At 47.5% G+C, this 25473-nt stretch overlaps 1 protein-coding gene across 3 annotated transcripts in view; it reads left to right on the top strand.

Moving 5' to 3' along the window:
• Positions 1-25473, top strand: part of RPS6KA2 (ribosomal protein S6 kinase A2) — a 369352-nt gene that overhangs the window by 261027 nt on the left and 82852 nt on the right. For all 3 annotated transcript variants that reach the window (XM_007445912.1, XM_007445913.1, XM_007445911.1), the window contains 2 exons: positions 18746-18862; positions 24678-24759. In XM_007445912.1, the coding sequence (XP_007445974.1) occupies positions 18746-18862; positions 24678-24759 (199 nt within the window). The remainder of the gene's footprint in view (positions 1-18745; positions 18863-24677; positions 24760-25473) is intronic.

Here is a 25473-nt window from a genome sequence, read left to right as displayed (position 1 = left end):
TACGCCGGCCTCTCACTGCCGTGGCCTCTCCCGCTGCGGAGCACAGGCTCCGGACGCGCAGGCTCAGCGGCCACGGCCCACGGGCCCAGCCGCTCCGCGGCACGTGGGATCTTCCCGGACCGGGGCACGAACCCGCGTCCCCCGCGTCGGCAGGCGGACTCGCAACCACTGTGCCCCCAGGGCAGCCTGAAATCTCAGATATTGAAGCTGGTAGGAGTGTCTCATAGGTGTGAAAAACCACGATGTGGAGAAGAGCCCCGTCTTGTCCGTTGTGTAGATCCTGCCACATACCTGCGAGGAAAGCAGGTTGGTTTGCTTAGGCGCACTGTTGCTGGTTCAAGCTGTTTCAGCACAGCTGAGTCCAGATTGCCGAAGAAATGGGTCATTTTTACATGGTGTTTATTGAATGGATGTTTCCTGTCATCACTTGGACAGTATTCTAGCTACACAGGGAAAAGGTCAAGGAATGAAAAATCCCTAAACTTACTTCAAAATCGGGTTTTTAAAATTGCCGATTAATTTATCTTTGTAAAACTCATGACTGCCTTTCGTTTGCTGGGCCCTGGGTGTACGTGCAGGTTTTTTTTAAGACTTTCGATAGAGTTGCTGGTGGTGTCGTCCAGAGTGTCTCCTCAGCTTTACCCGGGGTGGAAGGTCACACTGTTTTCTCAAAAAACCAAAAAAAGAAACCCGCAACTCTTGCCGACAACGCGTTGGTTTGCTTGCTTGATCTCATGTCTGATGGGCCAGTGTGTGTCCTTTGGGGACCGTGGCCAAGGGAGACCGTGTCCTCACTGCCACCAGCACCTCTGCCTCTGTCTTCTCGTCCGGTGAAGGCTCGAGACTCAGGCATTATTCCTGAGCCTTTCTGTCCACCTCCTCCAAACAGCGTGTGCATCCGGAGTCGGGGAGAGGCGGGCACGGAAGCTCCCCTGGGCTTTTTATTCAGTCAGCAGCTCCCAGTCCAGTGTTTTCACAACAAAAGAGACAGGTTAAGCTTTGTCTCACATCCACCTTATAAAGCGGGCCTGGCGATCTGGGAATATTGTAGTCCCGAGGCTTGAGACAGAAGTTGAGATGTGCACAAGCTAGTGAAAGTTGGCAGAGCTCGCACTTAAGGAAAGGGGTAGGAGTAATTTCCCAGGGAATCATTATTTGAAAAGTTTGAAGGATAGTGAGAAAACTATGTCACTCTGTGGGAAGACGTAGCTGAAAGCTGAACTTATGAACTGTGTCAGCTGCGTCACCAGTCATTCCAAGAGCTCTTCACTCCAAGAGCTGCCTGAGAGCATTCCCTGGAGTCTTCCTGTGCGCGCGTGTGCGTGCGCGCGCGCACACACACGCACGCACATGCACACGGAGGGCTGGGTGCAATTTCAGCCACCACTTTGGGGCAGCCTGCTGGCGAGAGCCCCTTCCTAGACACAGAGGCTCCTTTCCCATGAACAGTCTCGGACCTGAACCTGTGAGTTTTCCAGTGGGGCTCAGTTCTGGGTAAGATCCAAGAGGACGCTGGAAATCTCAGTGGGATTTGCACTGGTGTTCCAAAGCCATCATTCTGGGAAAGAAGAGCAACTTGGAAACATTCAAAAACGGATGATAGCAGGCTGGGTGCCCGTCTTCAGTCTATCAGTGTGTAACTGCCGACAGAAAATAGCCAAGTCCATTTAAAGCCGTGCCACGTTTGGCTCAGGAATAAAGTCATTGACGGGGAGATGCGCCACACGTGTGATACTGGGACAGCTGAGTCAGGGCAGGACACAGCGGGGAGAGAGAGGAGAGGGCATTGGGAGGGAGGGTCCTTGCTACTCTGCCCAGGATGCTTGCTACTCACGACATCACCAGTGGTTGCCAGTCTGTTTAAATGAATCCTGGTCCTTGTAAGCATTGCTTGTATCAAGGAGTTTAACCAAAAAAAATAGAAAAAATAGTGTGAAAAAACATGAGTAAGTGGCCAAGGTACTTGATACCTACAGCGTATGAGCTCAGCCTACCGTGAGAGTTTTAAATCCAGCAGTATTACATGAGTGTGCTCATATGCTAATGATTATGGAACCGTTCACATTGAATACTGTTGACCTAGCCTGGTAGATGGCATGTCACAGCTTGACCGCAGAAGTGACAGAGCACCTGCAGCTGTCGCCAGGCTCCCAGCCTGCATCCGAGGTTCAGGGCTTAGGTGTGATGGTTGGTTCATCACTGCTGTATCACCAAGTAAAGAATTAGTTGTCTTTGTAGGAAATGATAGAACTTTTACTCAGCAGTTTGGAATAATAGCCTCAGCTGAAGGGGTTTTCTAAACAAAATTTCACATCACTTTGTCTGGTATAAATAGTTAATTTTTGACATACTACTACCAGAGTCTCAGAAAAGTCTTAGGATTTTCTCCACCATCACTTAAGCCTGTTGTAGACAAAGTGTGTGATCTTGCAGTACAGCAGGATATCTGGAATTGCTGGATGGGGCTGAAGCATTTTGGCAAAACCCAAAAGCTAGGATAGACTTTTACAAACTTTTATAATATGGTTTCTTTGAATTTCAAAATCGTATATAATGCAGACCGTGACTCCACGAACGTGGGAAGTTCCCAAGCCCATGTCTTACACCATGAATCAGATTGCGTCTCAGCAGTTTGGCTCGGTTGCGCTGCAGGCCTGGTTCTGCAGACGTACTCTGGACCGAGCATCCCATGGGATAACAGACGTGAGGGCGTTCAGTGCACCTTGTTTAAAGCACCCACACGGTCTTCATTTATTCCCGTACAAACACGAATCGAGTAAGTGCTGTGTGCTGGGCGCTTTGAGGTAGGAGGGTACCACCAAGAACGAAACAGGTATTTGCACAGAGGGGCCAGGCCGATGGGGGATTCAACTGATAATGACAGTGATGTTGTATTTACCCTGCGTGTAATCCCTGATTTCTCCAAGAAGTGTTTGCAGGTCAGCCGCTTCTCTCAAACAGCCTCACGGGTCATTCGGTAACATTCAGCTTGAGTCAGATGAAACCCATCTACTGTGGAGTAAAATTTCAACTGTCCAGATTCCACGGTGGCCCTGCAGGGGGTCCTTGGATTCGCAGTCTCTGGTGCTTTGGGAACTGTGGCCATGCAGGTCGCAGGGAGCTGCATGGCAACAAGGCCACTGTACCCTGTAAACCAAGTCAGTTTGTCACCTCACTTGACGTATTTCATCTGTGCTCATGCCTGTTTGGAAATCTGCAACTTCGGCTTGTAGTGGCAAAAGCTAACATATGTGTGGCGCTCCCCAGTTAGCTTCATTCCATTTGAGGGGTCACTTGGGGCCGAGTTCTCGCAGCTCTGACAGCTCCACCCTCGGGGTTGGAGGGCAGTGTGATGTGGATGGGCTGATGGGGGCATTTGAAAACTTTAACACTTACCTGATTTTTTTAGCAGAATGTTTTATAATTTTTTTAAATGTCAACTAAGTTGGTTTTACAAAGAGGAAGAGAGACGGTTGTTCAGCTAAATTCTGAGGGTTTTGGCCAAAAGTTTCATCTTTTCAAAAATTTGGAAACCTGATAAAAGCACATTATCAGTGAAATTGTTTAAGCTTAATTCTGAAGGTCATGACTGTTTTCTGTCTGGATTGTGTGTGTGTAGGAATCTTTGGGATAAGAAAGGGGATACAGCCAGGGCTATAGCTCCATGTCATATGTGTTCTGAGGCTCTGATAGCCAAATTGGCAAGTCTTCTCTAAGGATATTTGGGACGGTCTACTTTTAGCAGGAAAAGATGGCTGGGACCAGAGTATTGACAGTAGTACTCACATGTTGCCCTAAGCATCGCCCTCATGCACTGGCCTTGTATGGGGGATGCCACTCACGTGGAAGCTCCCCTGGAAGATTTAGGGATTATTAATCCAACACACACACACATTACAAAAGTGACTACAGTTGATTTTGCTTAGATTACTGCTCATGACTGTTGAAGAAAAAAAAATTTTAACCCTTTATATTTATATCTGTGAAACTATTTGAGAGAAATAAATTTATCACACAAGTCATTTTGTCTAATACGCCATAGCAGACAGTCATCTCTAATTTCACTTTTAAACCTTTTTCCCTCATTTTTCGGTTTCCAGTAAGTTCATACCACCCACCTCCCAGGAAAAAATTCCATTAACTCCCTGGCCGCCCGCCAGGCTGGGAAGTTTGTGTTGGTCTCTGCGTTGCACATTCTTGTGTTTACCATCTGTGCCCTGATTGGAAATACTGTATTCATCCACAAGATGAACCTTGCATGTTGAGTTTAAAAATTTTAATAGCTTAAAAAATATGGAGCCTTTCTTTTTCATCAAATGGCAGGTTTATTCTTCGCATCTAGAAAAGGTATCCAAATTCTTTCACGTTGGCTTCCATCTTTTTGTATTCTTGCAGCAAGTTATTTGATCTTATCTGCTTTTCAAAACGCACAGTTCATTTTGCATAAACTCTCCACTGTATTTCAGTTTAGCTGGACGTGATAGCAGTGGGTGCATATAGGAATCCCGCATCTGTGGTTAACAAGGTGACTTTATTGATTTAAATTTCCTTACATGGAAGCCTGAGTCTTGCTTACGTTTACATTTCTATGTAACAGATTTAGAAAACAAAGGAAAGAAGATTAACCGCTTACACTTCTCTAACACTGTCACCGTTAACTTCTTGATGTGTTTCCCATTAATGTTTCTCCGACAGCGCTTTTAAATGTCAGTATAGTCACATCATATACATAAAATTTATTTACTGCCTTCTTTAATTTAAAATCTTATAACAAGGCTCCTTCAACATTGCAAGTAGACTTCAAAATCACTTTTTAAAAATATTTTATTCTGGGGGCTTCCCTGGTGGCGCAGTGGTTGAGAGTCCGCCTGCCGATGCAGGGGACACGGGTTCGTGCCCCGGTCCGGGAGGATCCCACACGCCGCGGAGCGGCTGGGCCCGTGAGCCATGGCCGCTGAGCCTGCGCATCCGGAGCCTGTGCGTCCAGAGCCTGTGCTCCGCAACGGGAGAGGCCACAACAGTGAGAGGCCCGCGTACTGCCAAAAAAAAAAGAAAAAAAATTTTATTCTGAAATAATTATAAAATAGCAGAAAGTTTTAGAAACTAGTACAGAGGTCCTATCTGCCCTTCCCCCAATTCCTCCACTGGTAATATCTTGTATAACCATAGTACAGTATAAAAACTAGGAGTTTGACACTTGATGCAATCAACAGAACTTAGGCAGATTTCACCAGTTTTACATGTACTCTTTTGTGTGTGTGTGTGGTTCTGTGCAGTTTCATCACACGTGTAGATTCATGTAACCTGCACCACAGTCAGGACAGAATTTTTCCATCTCCACAAAGATCCCTCCTGTTACTCTTTTATGCAACACACACACATGCACACGTGCACATGCGCACACAATCCCTTACCTCTGGCAACCACTAATCTCTTCTTTTTCTCTAAGATCTTGTCATTTCAAGATGTTATAGGGCTTCCCTAGTGGCACAGTGGTTAAGAGTCTGCCTGCCAATGCAGCGGACACCGGTTCGAGCCCTGGTCTGGGAAGATCCCACATGCTGTGGCGCAACTGGGCCCGTGAGCCACAACTACTGAGCCCGCGTGTCTGGAGCCTGTGTTCCACAACAGGAGAGCCCGCGACAGTGAGAGGCCTGCGCACGGCGATGAAGAGTGGCCCCCGCTTCCCGCAACTGGAGAAAGCCCTCGCGCAGGAGCGAAGACCCAACACAGCCAAAAATAAATTTAAAAAAAAAAGATGTTATAAAGGGCTTCCCTGGTGGTGCAGTGGTCAAGAATCTGCCTGCCAATGCAGGGGACATGGGTTCGAGCCCTGGTCCGGGAAGATCCCACATGCCGCGGAGCAACTAAGCCCATGCGCCGCAACTGCTGAGCCCGTGAGCCACAACTACTGAAGCCCGTGCTCTGCAACAAGAGAAATAAACGCAGTGAGAAGCTCGCGCACCACAATGAAGCATAGTCCACAGCAACTAGAGAAAAGCCCGCGCTCAGCAACAAGACCCAAGGACAGCCAAAGCAAAAAAAAAAAAAAAAAAAAAAAAGATGTTATACAAATGGGAATCATATTGTTGATGAAAAATTAATCAATAGTCAATCTAAGAAAGAAATAGAAATTTTAATTTGAGCCAATCTGAGCATTATAACCCTAGAGACAGTCTCTTAGAGAGCTCTGAGGACTGAAGAGGTAAGGGAGAGGCCAGTATATACGTGATTTTGACAAAGCGGGTACCTGCAATCAAGCACACATCTTGATAGAAGGTTACTGCTATGTACAAGGAAAAGACATCTTAGTTAATGGTTTTAGTGCTTTTGTAAGTATGGGAAGATGCAAGAATCCAGGTTCATAAAAAACTTCTCCTGAGAATATCTAACTCTCTGAGGGCCGGTTCTGCCCGTTTTCCCAGAGCACAGAGGGCTTCATCCTTATCTTTGTTCTGAATTCCATTCAGGGTGTGTTGTAGGTCAGCAACTGCAGTGGCTAATGATATGATTCATGTAGAACTGGATGGTGGGCAACAGTCTTTATTTTGCAGTCCCTTCCGTTTCAATCTTAGTTTTGACCAAGGTTTGGGAGGCATTTCCTGACCCATTTGCCCCAAGGCGCTAGGAATGCTCATCCCCAGGTCAGGGGAGGATTTTGTTTAGAGGTCACTCCGTGTGCTGTTACTGGACTAGGACTTGTTAACAGCAGCCAAAAGCCTGTGGACCACCTGTCTTACTGGTCTGTTGTGGTCCAGGAAACAGTTCCCTCTTGTGGCCTCTTCCCAAATCTAGAGTTAACACTGTTACAATAATTCATCTTGTAGGACTATATGTTTGATTAATCCTTTCAAGTCACCTAATTGTTATTTTTATCTGAGACTCAGTCACACATTTGGTAATGCAAGAACCAATAATCTTGTAAAAGAGGCAGAATACAAGTAATATAACTGGTAACATTAATAAGGTCATAAGTAGGTATTTAAGCTAAGAACTTCCCTTAGGTGTGGCTCAGTATCTCCCCAGGTTGTTTTACCAGACTGCTCAGCACCAATCACTATCTCTTTTTTTTTTTTTTGCGGTACGCGGGCCTCTCACTGTTGTGGCCTCTCCCGTTGCAGAGCACAAGCTCCGAACGCGCAGGCTCCGCGGGATGTGGGATCTTCCCAGACCGGGGCACGAACCAGTGTCCCCTGCATCAGCAGGCGGACTCTCAACCACTGCACCACCAGGGAAGCCCCGCCAATCACTATCTTTAAAGGAATCCATGTATTGGCATTGGACGTAAGGCTTGCCTGCACATACAAGGCTAGTGGTGGGTGATCGTGACCCCTTACAGGATTGAGGAAAGAATGCTATCTTCTAAGGAGTTGTATGGCTGACAGAGAAGGAGAAAATTTGATCTTCATGGCTGAGCTGGTATTACTGCCATTGGGGAGGTCTGGTTAATGTATAATGCAGATGCACAGAGCAAACTAGAGGGGAGGGAGGAGGCCCAAACAGGCAGAGAAAACGTTTTATGTTTACATTTTTCTTGTCTTGCCTCCAAATAGGAATTTTTATTTCATCAGTATAAATATAACGTTTTGAGATTGGCTTTTTTCACTCAGCATCATTCTGCGGAGACTCACTCATGTCGTGTGTATCCGTAGTGTGTCCCTTTTTATTGTTGCCGGATGATGTGTCCCAGTTTGCTTAAGCATTTAAGTTAGAGGACGTCTGGGTTGTTTCCTGTTTGGGTATAAGGCTGCTGTGAACTATCACATTCAGGTTTTTGTGTGAACGTACTCCTCGTTTCTCTGGGATGAGTGTGCGAGAATGCAGTTACTGGGTTGTACGGTAAGTTCGTGTTTCATTTTGTAAGAAGCTACCTGACTCTTTTCCAGCAGCTGATCCATTTTCCATTCCCACCAGCAATGGATGAGAGATCCAGTTTCCCTGCATCCTCACCGGCATTTGATGTTATCACTATATTTTCTATTTTAGCCACTGATAGGTGTGTAGTGATATCTTACTGTGGCTTTGCCTTTCTCTCATGGCTAATGATGTTGAATATATTTTCAGGCGCTCGTTTGCCATTTGTATATCTTCTTTGGTGAAATGACTGTTTATCTCTTTTACCCATTTTCTAATTGGATTATTTGTTTTATTTGATTGTTGAGTTTTGAGAATTTTTATTTGTTATAGCTACAAGACCTTTGTTGCATAAGTGGTTTGCAGGTGTTTTCTTCCAGGCTATAGCTTCTCCTTTCATCTTCTTAGCAGAGTCTTTGCAGAACAAAAGTTTTAAACTTTGATTAAGTTCAATTTACTGATGGATCATGCCTTGGAGATCATATCTAAGAATTTCCCCCTTATTCCTAGGTCCTGAAGCTTTTCTCCTAAAAGTTTTATAGTTTTATGTTTTACATTTAAGTCTGTGATCCATTTTCAGTTCATTGTATAAAACGGGATTTAGGTCTGTTTTGTTTTGTTTGCTTGTTTTCGCCTTGGAGGTCCAGTGCTCCAACACCGTTTGTTGAAAAGACTCTCCTTCCTCCACTGAATTTCTTCCTCAACCCTCTCAAAAATCAGTTGGGTGTATTTGAATGGGATGGGTTCATGCCCAGGCTCTCTGTTCTGTTCCATTAGTCTGTGTGTCTGTCCTTCCACCAGTACCTCACCGTCTTGATTACTATAGCTACGTTGTAAGCCTTAACATCAGTAGAGTGATTCCTCCCACTTTATTATTCTTTTCGAAAATTGTTTTTAGGGATTCTAGGTCATTTGCATTTCTATATAAATTTTTTTAAAGAAGGTGTTGGGGGTAGGAGTTTATTAATTTATTAATTTATTTTTGCTGTGTTGGGTCTTCGTTTCTGTGCGAGGGCTTTCTCTAGTTGTGGCAAGCAGGGGCCACTCTTCATCGCGGTGCGCGGGCCTCTCACTATCGCGGCCTCTCTTCTCGCGGAGCACAGGCTCCAGACGCGGAGGCTCAGTAGTTGTGGCTCACGGGCCTAGTTGCTCCGCGGCATGTGGGATCCTCCCAGACCAGGGCTCGAACCCGTGTCCCCTGCATTAGCAGGCAGATTCTCAACCACTGCGCCACCAGGGAAGCCCCTCCATATAAATTTTATTTTTATTTTTTTATACATCTTTATTGTAGTATAATTGCTTCACAATGCTGTGTTAGTTTCTGTTGTACAACAAAGTGAATCAGCCATATGCATACATATATCCTATGGAAGTTCCTTAAAAAGAAACTACGAATAGAACTACCATATGACCCAGCAATCCCACTACTGGGCATATACCCTGAGAAAGCCATAATTCAAAAAGAGACATGTACCAATGTTCATTGCAGGACTATTTACAATAGCCAGGACATGGAAGCATCCTAAGTGTCCATCAACAGATGAATGGATAAAGAAGATGTGGCACATATCTACAGTGGAATATTACTCAGCCATAAAAAGGAACGAAATTGAGTTATTTGTACTGAGGTGGATGGACCTAGAGACTGTCATACAGAGTGAAGTAAGTCAGAAAGAGAAAAGCAAATACTGTATGCGAATGCATATATATGTAATCCATATAAATTTTAGAGTAAGCTTATCTGTATCTACAAAAAGCCTTGTTCAGATTTTGATGGGAATTGCGTTATACCTACAGGTTAGTGTTTGGAGAATTATACTCTTTACTGAGTCTTCCAATCTGTGGACATGAATGTCCCTTCGTTTTTTTACCTCTTCTCTGATTTTGTTCAGTCGTGTTTGGTAATTTTCAGCACACAGATACTGTACGTGTTTTGTTAGTTTTCTCCTAAGTATTTTATTATTCTGGGAGCAACTGTAAATGGTGTAATCCCTTTTTTTTTTTTTTTTTGCGATACGCGGGCCTCTCACTGTTGTGGCCGCTCCCGCTGCGGAGCACCGGCTCCGGACGCGCAGGCTCAGCGGCCATGGCTCACGGGCCCAGCCGCTCCGCGGCATGTGGCATCTTCCCGGACCGGGGCACGAACCCGCGTCCCCTGCATCGGCAGGCGGACTCGCAACCACTGCGCCACCAGGGAAGCCTGGTGTAATCACTTTTAATGCCTTTGTAAAATTTCATTTGGTGGATGTCATCATTTTCCTAATTCTTCCACTGTTTGCTGGACATTTAAATTGTTTCTCATTTCTTCACTCTTATTAAAAAAAGCATTGTAACAAACAGCTTTCCATATTCAGATTGTTTTGATAAAGTCTGAGGAGTGAGATCCCTGGGTCAGGCAGTGTGAACGTGTGTGCCTCTTGGTGACCGTGGAATTTGTGTGTGAATAAAAGCAGGCTTCCCGCTCAGTGCCCACCAGTCTGCCCAGCTGTCCAGTAAGACCGATGGCTTTCTGTTCATAGTGGCATATATTTTTCCAAGACGTGGACTCGGTGGTTTTTAGATCCTTTCCTGCCTTGTGACTGATTACTCTCTGTCAAAATATAAAATTCTTTGTAGGGCACAATCATTGTTTTCCCAAACACATGACCTCATCCTGCACACTTGCCCACATGTTAAATTGTGCTGCCATCATTCCACTCACCCAAGTGGCAGCTTATGATCCTTTTGCAAATCATTCCCATTTGCTAAGATGTTACCAGTTTGAATAATTCATCCTTATCTACACCCCACAGATTCTGCTTGTCTGCCCTCATGAGGATCACAAACATGCTTGCTAATGAGAGGGGCACCAACGTCACTTTTTTTAAAAAATAAATTTATTTATTTATTTTTATTTTTGGCTGCATTGGGTCTTCATTGCTGCGTGCGAGCGGGGGCTACTCTTGGTTGTGGTGCGTGGGCTTCTCATTGTGGTGGCTTCTCTTGTTGCAGAGCACAGGCTCTAGGCACACACGCTTCAGTAGTTGTGGCACACGGGCCCAGTAGTTGTGGCTCACAGGCTCTAGAGCACAGGCTCTGTAGTTGTGGCGCACGGGCTTAGATGCTCCGCGGCATGTGAGATCTTCCTGGACCAGGGCTCGAACCCGTGTCCCCTGCATTGGCAGGCGGATTCTTTGAGGAAGAAGTGATCTCTACTTTGAGGAAGGGCTATAAATATAGACATTCCAGCATAAGACTTTCCCAGTCATAGCGATCAGTTTTAGTAACTGTTGCTGTGTGTTTTTTGCACCATTAAAAAAAGCCTGTTACTTTAGCAGTGTTTTCTTTGCAGAAACCAAATGGCCCTTCTCCACATAAGTGTTGCTTAGAGATGCCCAATCAGTGCCTGCTCACTGGACAGGAGGGCGCAGTGTACTGGTCTGTGGTACCCGAGTCAGGTGTCTTCAGAGGATGTCTGAGTGATTGGATGGATACAGCCCAGAGCTTTTGCTATAGTTTGGTGTTTACCCTTGAGTCACTGTTTATGTCTAGTGTGCCAGTGGGTGCTGGCGGATCTGTACTTTCGTTACAGTTTGTACCTTTGACTTAAATGTTCCCATGCACAAATGTACAGTGATACTCTTCCCAGTAGAGCAAGAAAAACACAAACAATCCACTAGACTTTGAATTTTCACATTATCTTTGATTATATTCTTGCCCTTTTGAACATTGCAACCTACCATCTGACGACCAGCTTCCGTAAGAATTTCTTTGCATTCGAATGCAAAGAAATTCTTACGGATGGTTCTGGAGGACCTTTGGTTTCACATCTGAAGAGAAAAATAAATGAAACCTTTGTAATGATGCTGGTAGATGTTCTGCCGCTAGTTACGTGTCCCTATGAGTCCGTCACCTTTTACTAGAGAAGGAGCACGAACTGGCCTCATGGAATAGTGAGAATTGACATCCAGCTGTCTGTACAGGTGGCTCAGCCCGTTTTTGTTGTGGAGAGAGCGCAGTTGTGAGCGGGGAATGCTGGGCCTTCCGTTGACAATAGATACAGAGACTTGGAACAGAAAACAGCCTGGCAGGAGGGACACGTCCCACGGGCACAGAGTCCCTGACACCAGCTGACTCAGCATGTCATTACCTCTATCAGAAACATCACAGTTATCAACAACTTGTTCTGATAGAGATATTTACCGAAATGTTGATTTTGAAAAAAAAAAAAATTGGATATCGAGCTAGAAATATGTAAATAATTAAGTCTTGGAGATGATGATATTCAGATAAGTGAAATTTTCCCTTTTCTGGAAAAAACCGTGAAGCTGTCCCAGTCGAGCTCACTGGGATGAGACTATAGTCACACTGATAGTGGGTGATCGTCACGGAGGTTTTTCGTTTGGGAATTTCAAGCCCACGTTGTCAGCTTTTCTCAACTCTCGGTGCAGCCTCTCTCTCTTTCACACCACACATCTCAGATCCGAAGTGACAATGTTCTGAGTATGAGGACGGATGGGAAACGGTGATAATTGCCTGTTCGGTGCACGGCAGGCAGGCAGCCTGGTATCATTTTATCACCCTCTTTACTCGGCACTATTTTTAAAGTTGTACTAAAGAATAAAGACTTAGCCCCGTCAGCACACATCCCACTGCCCCAGGACAGACACTGTCCCCATACAGAGCTGTGTGTTCCGTAAGGAAACTTCTCTGCTTTGGGACCTAGCGACGTACGTTTCCATCCACAGTTCTGAGGCCCTTTGGCGATTCCTCAGTGCCTCTTGACAAATGCAGATAACGACTTCCTCATCCGTGTGCAAAGTGACTCTTTACAAAGCACATCCTTGAAGGTGGCTTTCCAGGTGAGATGGAAATTGTCCATGGCCACATCTAGGACCTGCGCCTGAAACACCACACCCAGGTTCCAGGGCCTCTGTCACTTCACAGCTCATGTTCCACAGAACGTTGCTTTCTCCGGGGGCTCAAGGATTGATGGAACTTACTAGAACTAACCCACCTGAGGGACGTCGAGGCGTCAGAACCTGGGAGCCTGCAGCGCGTGTGTTGTGGGCGCCTGTGTCCTCCTCTCTCTGTGCAAGGAGGCCCCTGCAGGAACGCGGCTCTGCCTGCCCGTCGCTGCTGTAATCACAGCTTCCAGGGCGTCCAATTTGCATAGACAGTGATTTATTAAAAATACCAGCAGACCGAGAGGCTTTCAGAAGGATGGAAGGGGAGATAATTTGAGGGAGCGACAGGCAACGAGGGCAAAGAAAGACAGAAGCTGTGAGGGGTGGCACTTTCATTTAAAAACAGAGGGAAACGTCCACCTTGCCTTTAGTGACAAAGTTAATAAAAGGGAGGTAGAGGGCAAAAGTCTGGATGGGAAGGAAAAGGCAGAGAATAAAAATGAGACATGTTGTTTCTCCTCCCCTCTCCTCTGAGTTTCTTCACTTCCCCCTGCTGTGATGTCTGAGTCCCAAGTTCGGCCCAGTTCAGTCCCTGAGGGGCCTCAGAAGCAGCTCAAGGTTTCTTTCTGAAGGCCGACGCGCCTGGCTGGTTGGCCCTGCGTGTGAGTTACTGCCGTGACTGCCCTGGGGGCTGGGTCACTTTCTTTGGTTAAAAAAAAGGGAAACCGCCATTCCAAGATGCACGAGAAAAGAGTGCCCTGCGTGCACTGCACGGTCTGTCCCTCGGGGAGTTGCAGCATCCAGGCGGGCGTTGCACCAGGTGGGTCTGCGGTTCAGGCCCTGGACGGCACCCGGCGGACCCCAGGCCGGGGCCACCGCTCCGTGCATCGCCCTTCTCCTGAGTCTCAGAGCCGCTGCCTCCGGCCTCTGGTTTCCTCCAGCATTTCCCTTCCTCGTTCCCTTGCTCCTGTGCCTTCACGCAGGGTTTTGTTTTTCTTCAGTGGGCCGTCCTTGTTCTGTCTAGAGGCCAGCAAGTGCCCGCAGAGCCAGCTGGAGTCCCACTCTCGTTGGGGAAGTGTCGCCATCCTAAATGCCTTAGCTTATATTTAGCCCTTTGGAAACGGAGTGGAAACTTTCCGTAGAAATGGTTTCCCGAGGAACCGATTGGACCAGTGCAGCTGGTCCTGTAATTTCATCTCACGTTTGCTCACGCCAGCGAGAGCGGACACGTTGGCGGAGACGTGTGAAGGGCAGTTCAAAGAGCAGAGAAGAGTCCGCAGTGCACGAGCCACTGCGTCTCAGAAGCTTCCTCGGGCGGGTGGGAGAGGAAGCCGCGCTGCCCGGGGCCCGCATCCCATCCGGGCCCCGGGAGGTCGGGATCCGCTTGCGGCTCGGCCCCTGGGTTCCCTTGGAGAAGCCACCGGACCTGCCTAGAAGGAGGAGGTTCCTTCTGGCTGTGAGTCTGAGGCTCACGCTGCTCCTTCTACCTTGTGTTATAGCGTGTGCACAGCCGTCTCCTCGGGGGTCTGTGTAGTGAAAGGCCTGTGTCGTTGACTCTGGACGCTTTACTGGGGGTGGGGTGCGCCTCCCCGAGGGACTTTTCAAGGGTCCCCTGTCTTCACTCCCTGGAAGAGACAGATGAGCTACTCGGTGACTTCTCTCCACTTTGAAAGCATTTCTGAACTTTGTTCCCAGCAGTACGGTGGGCTAGGTGTGGTGAGCCCTCTGTCTAAAAACAGTTGAAAGTATGGATAAAATCTCTCTTTTAAACAGTTAAATGCGTTGATGAGCTGGGAAGCGGTAGGAGATACTCAGAGGCCGTGCCCCAGGTCAGAGCAGCTGACGGGGCAGAGGGCCAGCGACAAATGCCAGGTTTGCCCCGTAGCCCTCTGCCCTGCCCGCATGGAGCGGAGGCCCCGGGAGGCTCCCGGCCCCCGAGGTCTCCCCGACTACACGCGCACACTCAGGACGTCACCTGGGATGAGCCTCACGTCTGGAGTTCTGGGGGCAGGTCCAGACCTGAGAGCTGTCGGTGTTCAGACGGTAACACAAAGCCCCAAGACAGGACTGGGCCCCGAGGGGGTGATGACGGGGAAGAAGAGACGGGGTCCAGGGGATGTTGGGAGACAGGGAGATAAGGGGACGGGAGAGAGGGGGTGTCGGGAGGCCCGGGGGCGTGACGGCCCGGAATCCAAGTGAGGGAAGTGTTTCGAGGAAGATGGGGTGATGGATGGTGCCCGGTGCGTGGACTCTGAGGTCTGACCCCTGGGGTGAGCCCCGGGGAGGGTTTTGATGACTTGATGAGGTGAAGAGAGTGGGTGGCAGTGGGTGTGAGAGAGGGGAGGAGGGAAGTGGGGCAGCGAGTGTGAAATCCCTTCCAAGAGCTGGTGGGCGGCGGTGGGACCATGCAGTCTGTTTCCTGAGAAGCATGCGGACAGGACAGCCTGTTTGTGTGCTGCAGGGAACCAGCCCGCAGGACTGGGAGTGGGGCTCGAGGTGCAGCCCCGTCCTTCGCAGAGATTCCAGGCTCCGTAGTCCCGCCCAGGGCCTGGAATCTGCATTTTTAACGAGTTCCCTGGTGGTACTGATGCAGGGGCACCACGGCCACAGCCTCCAGAACACGATGTCATTCCCTGGCGAGGACGTCCTGTTTTGGGGTCTAGAAGAGGGAGCCGTGGTGCCCTGATGGGAGATGCCTCGAGATGTCGGCCTCTGCTGACCTGAGCTCCCGGCGGGACCCCCGAAAGCCAGGCTGCAGTTCTCCGGCCACCGCTGTGTTAACAGCGCCCGGAGTGGGACGGGGTTAGCCTGGCAGGACTTGCTCAAGGCGAGTCAGAGTTTCGGCGATTTCCTTGTTCTTTTCCGCACTTTCACGAGTCATCTGTTAAATAACTTATTCTTTGCTCTTTCTGAGAAGTGATATTCTGCATGCAAGTCAGTGATTTCTAGAATGACCTGTCCCCCCTTTTGTGGAGACAAAGCTAACGCTTGCCCGATTTTTATTTTCTACGTCTTTGTCATTAATATTTCACAACTTTGTTTTTTTACCTCTTTATTGGAGTATAATTGCTTTACAATGGTGTGTTAGTTTCTGGTGTATAACGAAGTGAATCAGCTATACATATACATATATCCCCATATCCCCTCCCTCTTGTGTCTCCCTCCCACCCTCCCTACCCCACCCCTCTAGGTGGTCACAAAGCACCGAGCTGATCTCCCTGTGCTATGTGGCTGCTTCCCACTAGCTATCTGTTTCACATTTGGTAGTGTATATGTATATGTCCATGCCACTCTCACTTCGTCCCAGCTTACCCTTCTCCCTCCCTGTGTCCTCAAGTGCATTCTCTACGTCTGCGCCTTTATTCCTGTCCTGCCCCTAGGTTCATAAGAACCATTTTTTTTTTTTTTTTAGATTCCATGTATACGTTTTAGCATATGGTATTTGTTTTTCTCTTTCTGACTTACCTTACTCTGTATGACAGACTCTAGGTCCGTCCACCTCATTACAAATAGCTCAATTTTGTTTCTTTTTGTGGCTGAGTAACATTCCATTGTATATATGTGCCACATCTTCTTTATCCATTCATCTATCGATGAACACTTAGGTTGCTTCCATGTCCTGGCTATTGTAAATAGAGCTGCAATGAACATTGAATATTTCACAACTTTTAATCTGCGTTTACTTTTGATAAATATTCTCCCTTTAATGACATGAAAAGCAGACGATTCAGAACAGAGGAAATTACCTTCCAGGGTGACTTCGGTGCGGGCAGAGCACGGAGAGCACTGCGACAGGTCCCCTCCGGCCGTTTCCATCACTGCCCCTGTGTCTCTGATACCTGCACAGGAATTTCCTCCATCTGTCAGAATTTCAACAGGGAGTCTAAAATTCACTGTCATAAATTATTTTGTCCTATGTTGATGTCATTTCTCTAGTTTTTCTCTCTCGCATTAGAACATTTTTGAAATCCTTGCTTACAGAGCAAGGGCCTGACCGTGACACCAGGTTCTCCCCACAGATTTCTCAAGTTATTAAAAAAAATACTCTTTCATAGGAGTTATGCTACAAACCAAATTTTTAGTGCTATATGTAGAGGGAACAGACTTTATTTTCTTAAGGGAATGGCATTAAAATCCACATAGAATTCTAGAAAAAAATGACCTGCCTCATAAAAGGGAAAAGGCATTTATTTCAAAATGAAGCATAGACACTATTTTATATCTGGTTGCCCTTTAAGGCAATAGTCACAGAATGATTCAGAAAATATCACTGTCCAGTCTGGAAACAGTTAGAAGCAGACAGGCCCGGGCACGTTCCCCCGTGCTCCCATCTGGGTGTTTCCTGTGCACACAGCAATCAGCATTGGATTCCAGACCTTTTCTCTTTTTTTTCTTTCTTTCTTTCTTTTTTTTTAATTCTTGGGAAAGAGGAAAACAAAATATCTCAAGCAAGTTCAAGCCAAAATGTCACTATGAATGCAGACCTCTAAAATCTAAAATGTGAAACTCTTGGTTCCTTTTTCTGTGGGTAGTTGAGAGTCTTTGCTGTTCAAGACCTTACTGATTTTAAGTGGGACATTAACTGCGTTGCAGCATTATCAGGGAGCAGCCTGAGGTTTTAACGCCATTCCCGAGGAGGAGGTTAGGTGTGTGCTTTGAGTGCGTTTGCTGTAAATACTTGGACAGCAAGAATCTACACGAAATGAAATGTTAAGAGAGATCTGCTTCTAAGCCTTTGAGTCGAAATGTTCGGGCAGTGATGACTCAGGAAGGTGAATGCTGACGTGTTGGTGGGATGCGCTGGGCTGGGGAGACCTGATGGCCTGGGTGCTGGGCTGCTTGTTCACAGGAGGGGTGAAGCGAGACCCTGGGCGGGAATCCTGGGGTCCGGGGCACGGACCCCTCCAGGGATGCTGCACTGCAGGAGCTGGGTCACCTGCCTGCCGAGGGGGTCACAGCAGGTTGAGTGACCTCTGCACCTCCCCACAGAAAAACACCTACTTTACAGTTTTTCCATGTCAAATAGCTGGTGGTGGATAGGTGGCATACCCCCTTACAGGTGAAGAAATACGTCTCTGGGGACAGTTAGTTCTCTGATGAGAATTTGTAGTGATTCCTGCCAGTGTTTTAATTTAAAGATCAAGGGCTTTTTTTTCCTACTGGGAAGGCTTCTGGGCTGGCAGAAAATCCTATCTGACTGCTTCTTCTGAAATATAAGCTCTGGGGTGGCAATGAATCATTCTTTGCATTAGCCCTGGCAAAAATGTAAGGGAGAGTAGAATTATAAGAAGGAGGAGGAAAAAATCTGCATTTCACAGACGACTTCTGCCTGCGGATCCCTATTGGTGACCTTTTTTTTTTTTGCAAACAGGATTCACCTCTCATGAAAATGACTAAGGCAGAATATGGGCTGAGTGATTCACAGGCCAGGCCGAGGTGTTATTTTTTTTTGCGGTACGCGGGCCTCTCACTGTTGTGGCCTCTCCCGTTGCGGAGCACAGGCTCCGGACGCGCAGGCTCAGCGGCCATGGCTCACGGGCCCAGCCGCTCCGCGGCACGTGGGACCTTCCCGGAGCGGGGCACGAACCCGCGTCCCCTGCATCGGCAGGCGGACTCTCAACCACTGCGCCACCAGGGAAGCCCCTGATAACCTTCTTGACCACAGCAGTGTAGACGTTAAGACAGATTCTCAGAGGTTCGTTTTGTTCCACGGTTCCCACATTCCTCCCTGTCCAAAATTTTCCCCAAACTGTTAAGAAGCAGAATGGATTTCACTGAGATATTGGTAAGACCACATGACACAACTCCATGGGGAAAGGAAACAGTTAAAGGCTCACAGACGGAATCCTTTGTATAAATAAGCAAGTTGATTTTGTAAAGCTCTGTGGTGTCACAGCTTTAAACTCCTATCCTGAAAATCCATAACATACCCGACTTGTTGTAACTTCAGAGGACGAATCCAGAGGAACCCCTTGATTTGTATTTTTGTCGTTTTTCTCTTGCAGGAAGAGGGCATCGTGAAGGAGATTGACATCAGTCATCATGTGAAAGCAGGCTTTGAAAAGGCCGACCCTTCCCAGTTTGAACTGTTAAAAGTTTTGGGACAAGGGTCCTATGGAAAGGTAAGTTAGGTCCATGGTTCCCTCCAAGTGGGTCTCATTCCACTGGGGCTGGTCCCGCACGTCAGGGCAAAGCACTTGAATGTCTGGTGAAGGAGACGGCAGAGGTGCCTCCTGAGCCCAAGGGAGAGGTGGCCCCCAGCTGAGGGAATGAAGAGTACAGGCAGCGCCCACATGGTGGTTCCCGTGGTGGCTGGAGCTGGGGCCTCAGTTTGCCTGAAGCCCGTGACCATGGAGCTGAGCTTAGGGACACCACACACCTTCCCTCTCCTGTAGATTCCGTGGGCCTTCAGTGTATCACCGTGCTGGCTAGGGTCCTTGAACTTGAGCCATGCATCTTTAGAAGTGCATACCCCACAAGTATTTCTGAAAAAGAAGGAAAAAGTAGGACAAAAAGGAAGAAAGGAACAGAGAAGGCGGCGCCCTTCGGGACCAGATCATGTGACCGTCACCAAGGAGTCAAGGAGGCTGGGACTGCAGGCTGGCTCCCCTCACCCTCCGTGTAAACTGTGCAGATATTTTGCCTGTCCAGGCCTCAGTTTCCCCATCTATGAAAGGGACATAATGTGAACTACTTTCTATAATTATTCTATGGATTAAATAAGACATGACTCTTAGACGTCTAGCAATGGTCTACGATGAATCTGTGCACTAGAATTTTTCGTTTCCTTTCTTTTTCACCTTCAAATTAAAATGAAAACTGATTTCTCTCAGGAAATGAGAAATAGTTGTCTCTTTATATAGGGCCACATCCATATACAGCACGATGTCAATACATCTTTCACGAGGATAAGTGAATGATTCCAGGGCAGTGCTAATATCTCTACGTCCTTGGTGTAACTGTTAGAAATTATACAGACTTAGGATTTCTAGAACATGGGGGCCTGAGGTAAACCATGAAGCCAACCTTTCCTAGAGTTTAAGCAGAACAGAGTCCTGGCTTTTGAAAGTAACTATTTTTGTATATGTGGTATGTGGGCATTCACCAGATTTCCCCAGTCTTCATAGGACTTTGTGCCAAGATGAAATCTGGCGCATGTCGATTTCATGTAGGATTAATAGTTTGTTAGTGATGTTCTAGATAATCTCTTACAGACCACGAAAATCTGATTGTTTGTGAAATCTCTCTTTTGCCATTCTTAAAAGGTAGAATGTCTTTTTATTTTATTTTTTCTTTTCCACACAATGTGGTACGGAACATGTGTTTATACTAATGTATCTACAGACATGTTCGTTTGAACCATATGAAATTACCAGTGTTCAAAATGTTGTGGCCTCCAAAAATGGCTCTTTCATATGGTTTATAAGGCATTTATGAAAGTAGGGAAATGAAGATGTCAGGCTCTCAGGGTAAAAAGCTGTTACTAAAACATAGTAACATAATAACACCTATTTATGTGGTAATGGACTATCTTCCCGTTAATCAGAAATGTTGGAAAAAGATGAAAGATAAGTCTTTCTCTAAGAACCATGACGTGGAAATAAGGACGAGCAAAGGTGCCCCTTGCTCCCTTTCAGAGACGCTGCCCACGAGTTGTTTCTTGAGGACACGCGGGACCAGTGCAGCTGAACCACCTCTGTCCCCAGTGATGGAGATCGGGACCCACCTCGCGGGCGAGGCCCAGGGTTGCTGGGTGGGCGCTGGCTGATGCCCTGGCCTATTTGCAGGACGCTGATTTCACTGAGCGCCCTCCCCCCAGGGTGTCTCGAAGCAGCAGAGATGGAAAATGCCTTCTGAGCTCAAGGAAAATGGATCTGAGCCTGTCCGTTCAAAACTCGACTGAACAAAAGCTACGTTGACGATGCCCTGCTCAGAGATCTGGGCGTTAAAAATGAAAGGAGAAAAGACTTTCTCCAATTCCCTGCAAATTTTGAATTTCAATTTTGATTAAAAATTCTTTGGGAAACAAGTGAAATCCTGGTGTTGGACGGAATCCCCTTGGAATGACAAGCTTCATAACACTCCGCACTTTTCCTTCCCAGCCATCATTGCATAAAATAAAGTTTAAAAGATTAATATCTTCTGATATTAATAAATAAAGAGATAAATTAAGAGGTTAAAAGTAAAATAAGTGAAGAGAAATAAAAGGAAGAGGCAGTGGCAGCGCCTACAGATGTTTAACCTCGATTAACTACTGACTCACGAGCTCAACCACTGCCTGTGTGTTGGGCCTGGTCACCGGATCAGGACTGTCGCGGACACTGGAGGTGAGGTTCAGGATTCCCGGTGGACGAGGCTGCCGTGCCGACCCAACAGGGCTCTGGAAAGCTCCACCCAGACGTCCCCTGGGAACGGTGGGCACTAGAGAACCACAATGACAAATCTTCTGTGTCCACACAGCAGTATTTGTTGCGAATGTTTTATAAAAGCCAAACTAACGACAAGAGGGGGAAATCCATATGTCCTACCGCCCATATTATTTTATTCTTCATCTCTAAATGGAAATCACATGTCCTTATGCAGGAGTATCTTCCTTTTGCTCTCGGTAAGAGCGAAGAAGGGAACAACTACGTGTTTGCATCCTGCAGGAAGCTCCTGTTAAACAGACGTCTCTTGCAGAGACTCCAGAGAGTAGGGAGCTGGCGTGAACCTGGGCTCCGGGGTCACGTTCACCCCCCATCGGGTCCCTGTGTTCTTTCTCTCACCCCTTCAGTGACTGCAGCTGTTGGAGACGCGGAAATGGATAAAATGCCACCAAGACCTCCTCGCTTGTGCCTGCTGCTGGCCCCACACTGCTCCTGGGAATCGCCCAAGTGACTATCCTCCGCCCGCACCCTTCACTCCCCTTTCCTCAGCCCCCTCTCTCCCCTTGTGCAGGTGGCAGATCATTCCTGGAAAGGAGTAGCGCTCAACCCCAAGGGGGGGGCCCCCGGCTTAGGGTTAGGGTCTCTCACAGGGATGTTTGAGGCTGGCGGCCTCAGGATTGTCCCCAGACGGGACCACACAAGGGGCAGCGTGCACTGCCATCCCCACGCTCCGCCCTGCAGAGCCCAGGGAGCCAAGTAGCCCGTTTGCTGAAGGAATTTGCTGGGAATAATGGGGACAGTTTCTGGCCATTAGTAATTTGGTCAAACCAGGATTATTTCAGTGATGGCTGGAGAGCAGGGGGTCGGTAGTGCTTGGAACCAGAGGAAGACAGCCTGTCCTTAACGGCCAAGCAGGCAGTGGGAAAGCAGCGAAACACTTTGAGGAATGGGGCAGAGGGTGTCCGAGTGTTAAAATGCATGGCGCTGCCCAGATGTTCCCCGAAACCTTCAAGGAAGGTGGAAACAAAGCCTTTGCCCCCTCTCTGGCTCATCACCTGCCCCTCGGTCTCCCCAGGCAGATAAGGACCGGATTGGGATCCCACGTTCTGAGGTGGGATCAAACCCCAATGAGAAACGTCCTTGCTCCCCCGTGACTAAGCGGTGGGGTTTGTAGGAACAGGTCTGTAGGGGCTTCCCTGGTGGCGCAGTGGTTGCGAGTCCGCCTGCCGATGCAGGGGACGCGGGTTCGTGCCCCGGGTCCGGGAAGATCCCACGTGCCGCGGAGCGGCTGGGCCCGTGAGCCACGGCCGCTGGGCCTGCGCGTCCGGAGCCTGTGCTCCGCGACGGGAGAGGCCACAACAGTGAGAGGCCCGTGTACTGCAAAAAAAAAAACAACAAAAAACAAAAAAAACAGGTCTGTAAATGTCTTCCTCTGGGGGGAAGGTTGGTACCCTGGCGTCCTCTGGAAGCGCACGGCCGCCATCCACTTGGGTCGTGCGCTGGGAGGACACTGCAGACCAGCTGCCAGGCTCGTGTGTTGAGGGAACGCTGCAGACCAGTTGCCAGGTGCCAGTTCTGAGACAGAGTTGAAAATCTCGCTCAGAGAATGAGGTAGTGATTTGGCTGATCGCGGTAATACATGGAGACTAGGGCAGCTTTGGGTGACATGGCATCTGTCTCCACGTGTGCTCACGGAAGGGCTTTGCAGAGTCTCGGCTGAGCTTCTGAAGGAGCAACTCTAAAAATAAAACGCAGGAGCACATGAAAAGTCCCCTGGGTTAAGTGTTAGAGATTCGGCAGCTGTCTTTGCTGAAACTGTCCAGTCGTTTAGGAACTTATCTCACTACATTAGAATGTGTTCCTGAATCACGTAAGGATGAAGAGGCGAGAGGTACGGGATGCCTCGGGCGGGAGGGCTCTCCCCGGGCAGACAGAGACAGCCTCTTCACTCGTATTAAATCCACATTTAAGTCAATTGTTACTGTCTTTTGTTGTTTCTCTCGAAATGCGTTTGTCTCCTGTTGGGTGCTCTGCTTGCTGGAGGGCCGTTCCTGCTGTGTTTCTTGCAGGACCTGGCGTGTGGCAGGAGCCTGACAAATATTGGTAGTGTGGAGTTTTTTTCCTGTTCTTTTGAAAATAAAAGTAGAACTCCTTTTTAAACCAGATGAATATAAATAGCCATTATTATCCATCATCTCATTTTTATTACTAGAACCTGAGTTGCAATAAAAGAAAACAGGTTCATGTGAACCGATCCATGCAAGATTTGCATCCTTGAAACTAAACCATCACATGGTCAGATGCCATGTGAACATGGCCTTCCGTGTGGACTTGAGTGGACAGTCTTCCCTGCTTCTGAATCCACGCATGTACCACATATACATATTCATGTGGTAGTTCCTACGGACCCCCCTTATGTTGTGGGGAAGAGGCGGAGAAAGGAATGAAAAGGGGGACAGAGAAGACCGACTCTGGATATTCCAAAGGCTCGACCTTCTGAACGCACATCCTTCATATACCTGTCCTCATTTTTCTCCGTTGTCCCCTCGTTTTGAAAGAGGGGTTTTACTATTGTCACTAGCGTTCCGATGACAAATGCCTCGTCTTGGGGCTAATGAGTCGTCTTCACTGCAGTACGGTGGGTAGATCACTCTGTCCCACAGCCCCTGTGGGTTTGAACACGATCCGTGGCGACTGCACGCAGTGAAGCTCCAAGCACACACGCGGGCAGCCCCTGTGCCCTCTGGACACACATGTCATCTGCACCCACGTCTCTGTCATGACAGCAGATTTTTGCATCTGTTGGTAAATACCATTAGGAAAAGCAAATACTGTGGTTTCATCTGCGTGGAAGGTGTTCTGTTTGTAACGGATACCCCAGGTTGGTTGGTTGGTTTTTTACTAATTTTGTTCAACAACCAGGAATGTGACTTTTAAGCTCAGCCTCTCAAACAATTGTCTTTTCCTCCACGATACACGTCACAATGTATCCCAGCAGATGTTGTGTCCACGTGAGATTATGTAAGAGCCATTTAGAAACCAACTCCAACTATAAAATTAAGCTACTCAAAGCTGAAATTTGGGTGAAGAAAGCTCAAAATAAGAGAGCCTAGCTCATCTTGAGAGCCAGAGAGTGTCCTGGGTGGTTGGCAGTGACTCTCAGGGTGGCCTTCGCCTTGGGGATTTACAGGGCATATTTACAGTAAACCAAATGACCTCCCCGAAAACTTCTGGATAGTGTTTGTTTTTCTAAACAACTGGTCTTTGTTTAAAAGGAGGGTGCTATTCCCTCTGATATAAAATGTTTCGTAGAAAGTGAGTGGTGCTGAAAACAAATGCGATTCTTCATACGAACACGTAACACGGCTCCTCACAGGGTTGTAATAAATTAGATGAACTTTTCCTGACATCCCAGATGTTGGAGAAGACTTTACATGTAGGTTTTTCCTACAGTGTATTTATTTTATTGGAGTTTCCTAAACTCCCTGTGTATCCCCGTGTCAAATCAAATAAGGAAAATGAATTTACAGTCATATCAACTGCAGGTGTTCTGTGTTCTCTTTCTCACCAGGTGTTCCTGGTGAGGAAGGTCAAGGGGTCAGATGCTGGGCAGCTCTACGCAATGAAGGTTCTTAAGAAGGCCACCTTGAAAGGTGAGAGGTCACAGAGGGGGAGACACGTAACTGTGGTTTATCCTCTGCTTGTTATTGGGGGAAATAGACATTCCGTTTAGTGTTGCATGATTTCTATACGTCGATATGTTACTCTCTGATTGATAATACACAATACAAGCACGCCCCTGAGTATTTAACAGAGCCCTGCAAAATTTCCACGATCTTCAGAAGGAAAGCCGTATTGTGTAAATACCATCCTCCGCATATGCTCTGCTGTAACATACCATTTGGGGAAAAGAGCATTGAGGAGGAAAGCAAAAGCAGGTTGTTTTGGCTGCATTGGGCAACAAATCAGCCTAAATTCATCCTTCAGACTGGATTGCTCAGTTTTAAACAAAATGTGATTCACGGCTGTATTATTTCCCTTTCTTCCCCCGGACTGGGTTTTAGAAATTCAGTCCAACACCTGATTCCCTGCTTCTATACTCCTCCCCTCCAGAAAAGTATACGCACATAACGCAGGTCAAGGTAAGCTATTATCTAAAATCTCTATTCTAAGCTCAGGGTCATTTAGCCAGCAATACGTACAGCTGAGCACCAACTACGTCAGCTCTGACCACCTCCTATTCACCCATTGGTGAGGGAGGGAGCCGTGTCCTAAATAGTGCTAGAGGCTGGGCACACAACACCTGGCCTAGGCAGGTGAGGCGACAGAGTTTATCAGTCACCTATACTCATCGCTGGGGGAGGAGG

The sequence above is a fragment of the Lipotes vexillifer genome, unplaced genomic scaffold (assembly GCF_000442215.2).
Source record: "Lipotes vexillifer unplaced genomic scaffold, Lipotes_vexillifer_v1.1 scaffold459, whole genome shotgun sequence".
Lineage (NCBI taxonomy): Eukaryota > Metazoa > Chordata > Mammalia > Artiodactyla > Lipotidae > Lipotes > Lipotes vexillifer.
This window is presented reverse-complemented; position numbering and strand designations above follow the sequence as displayed.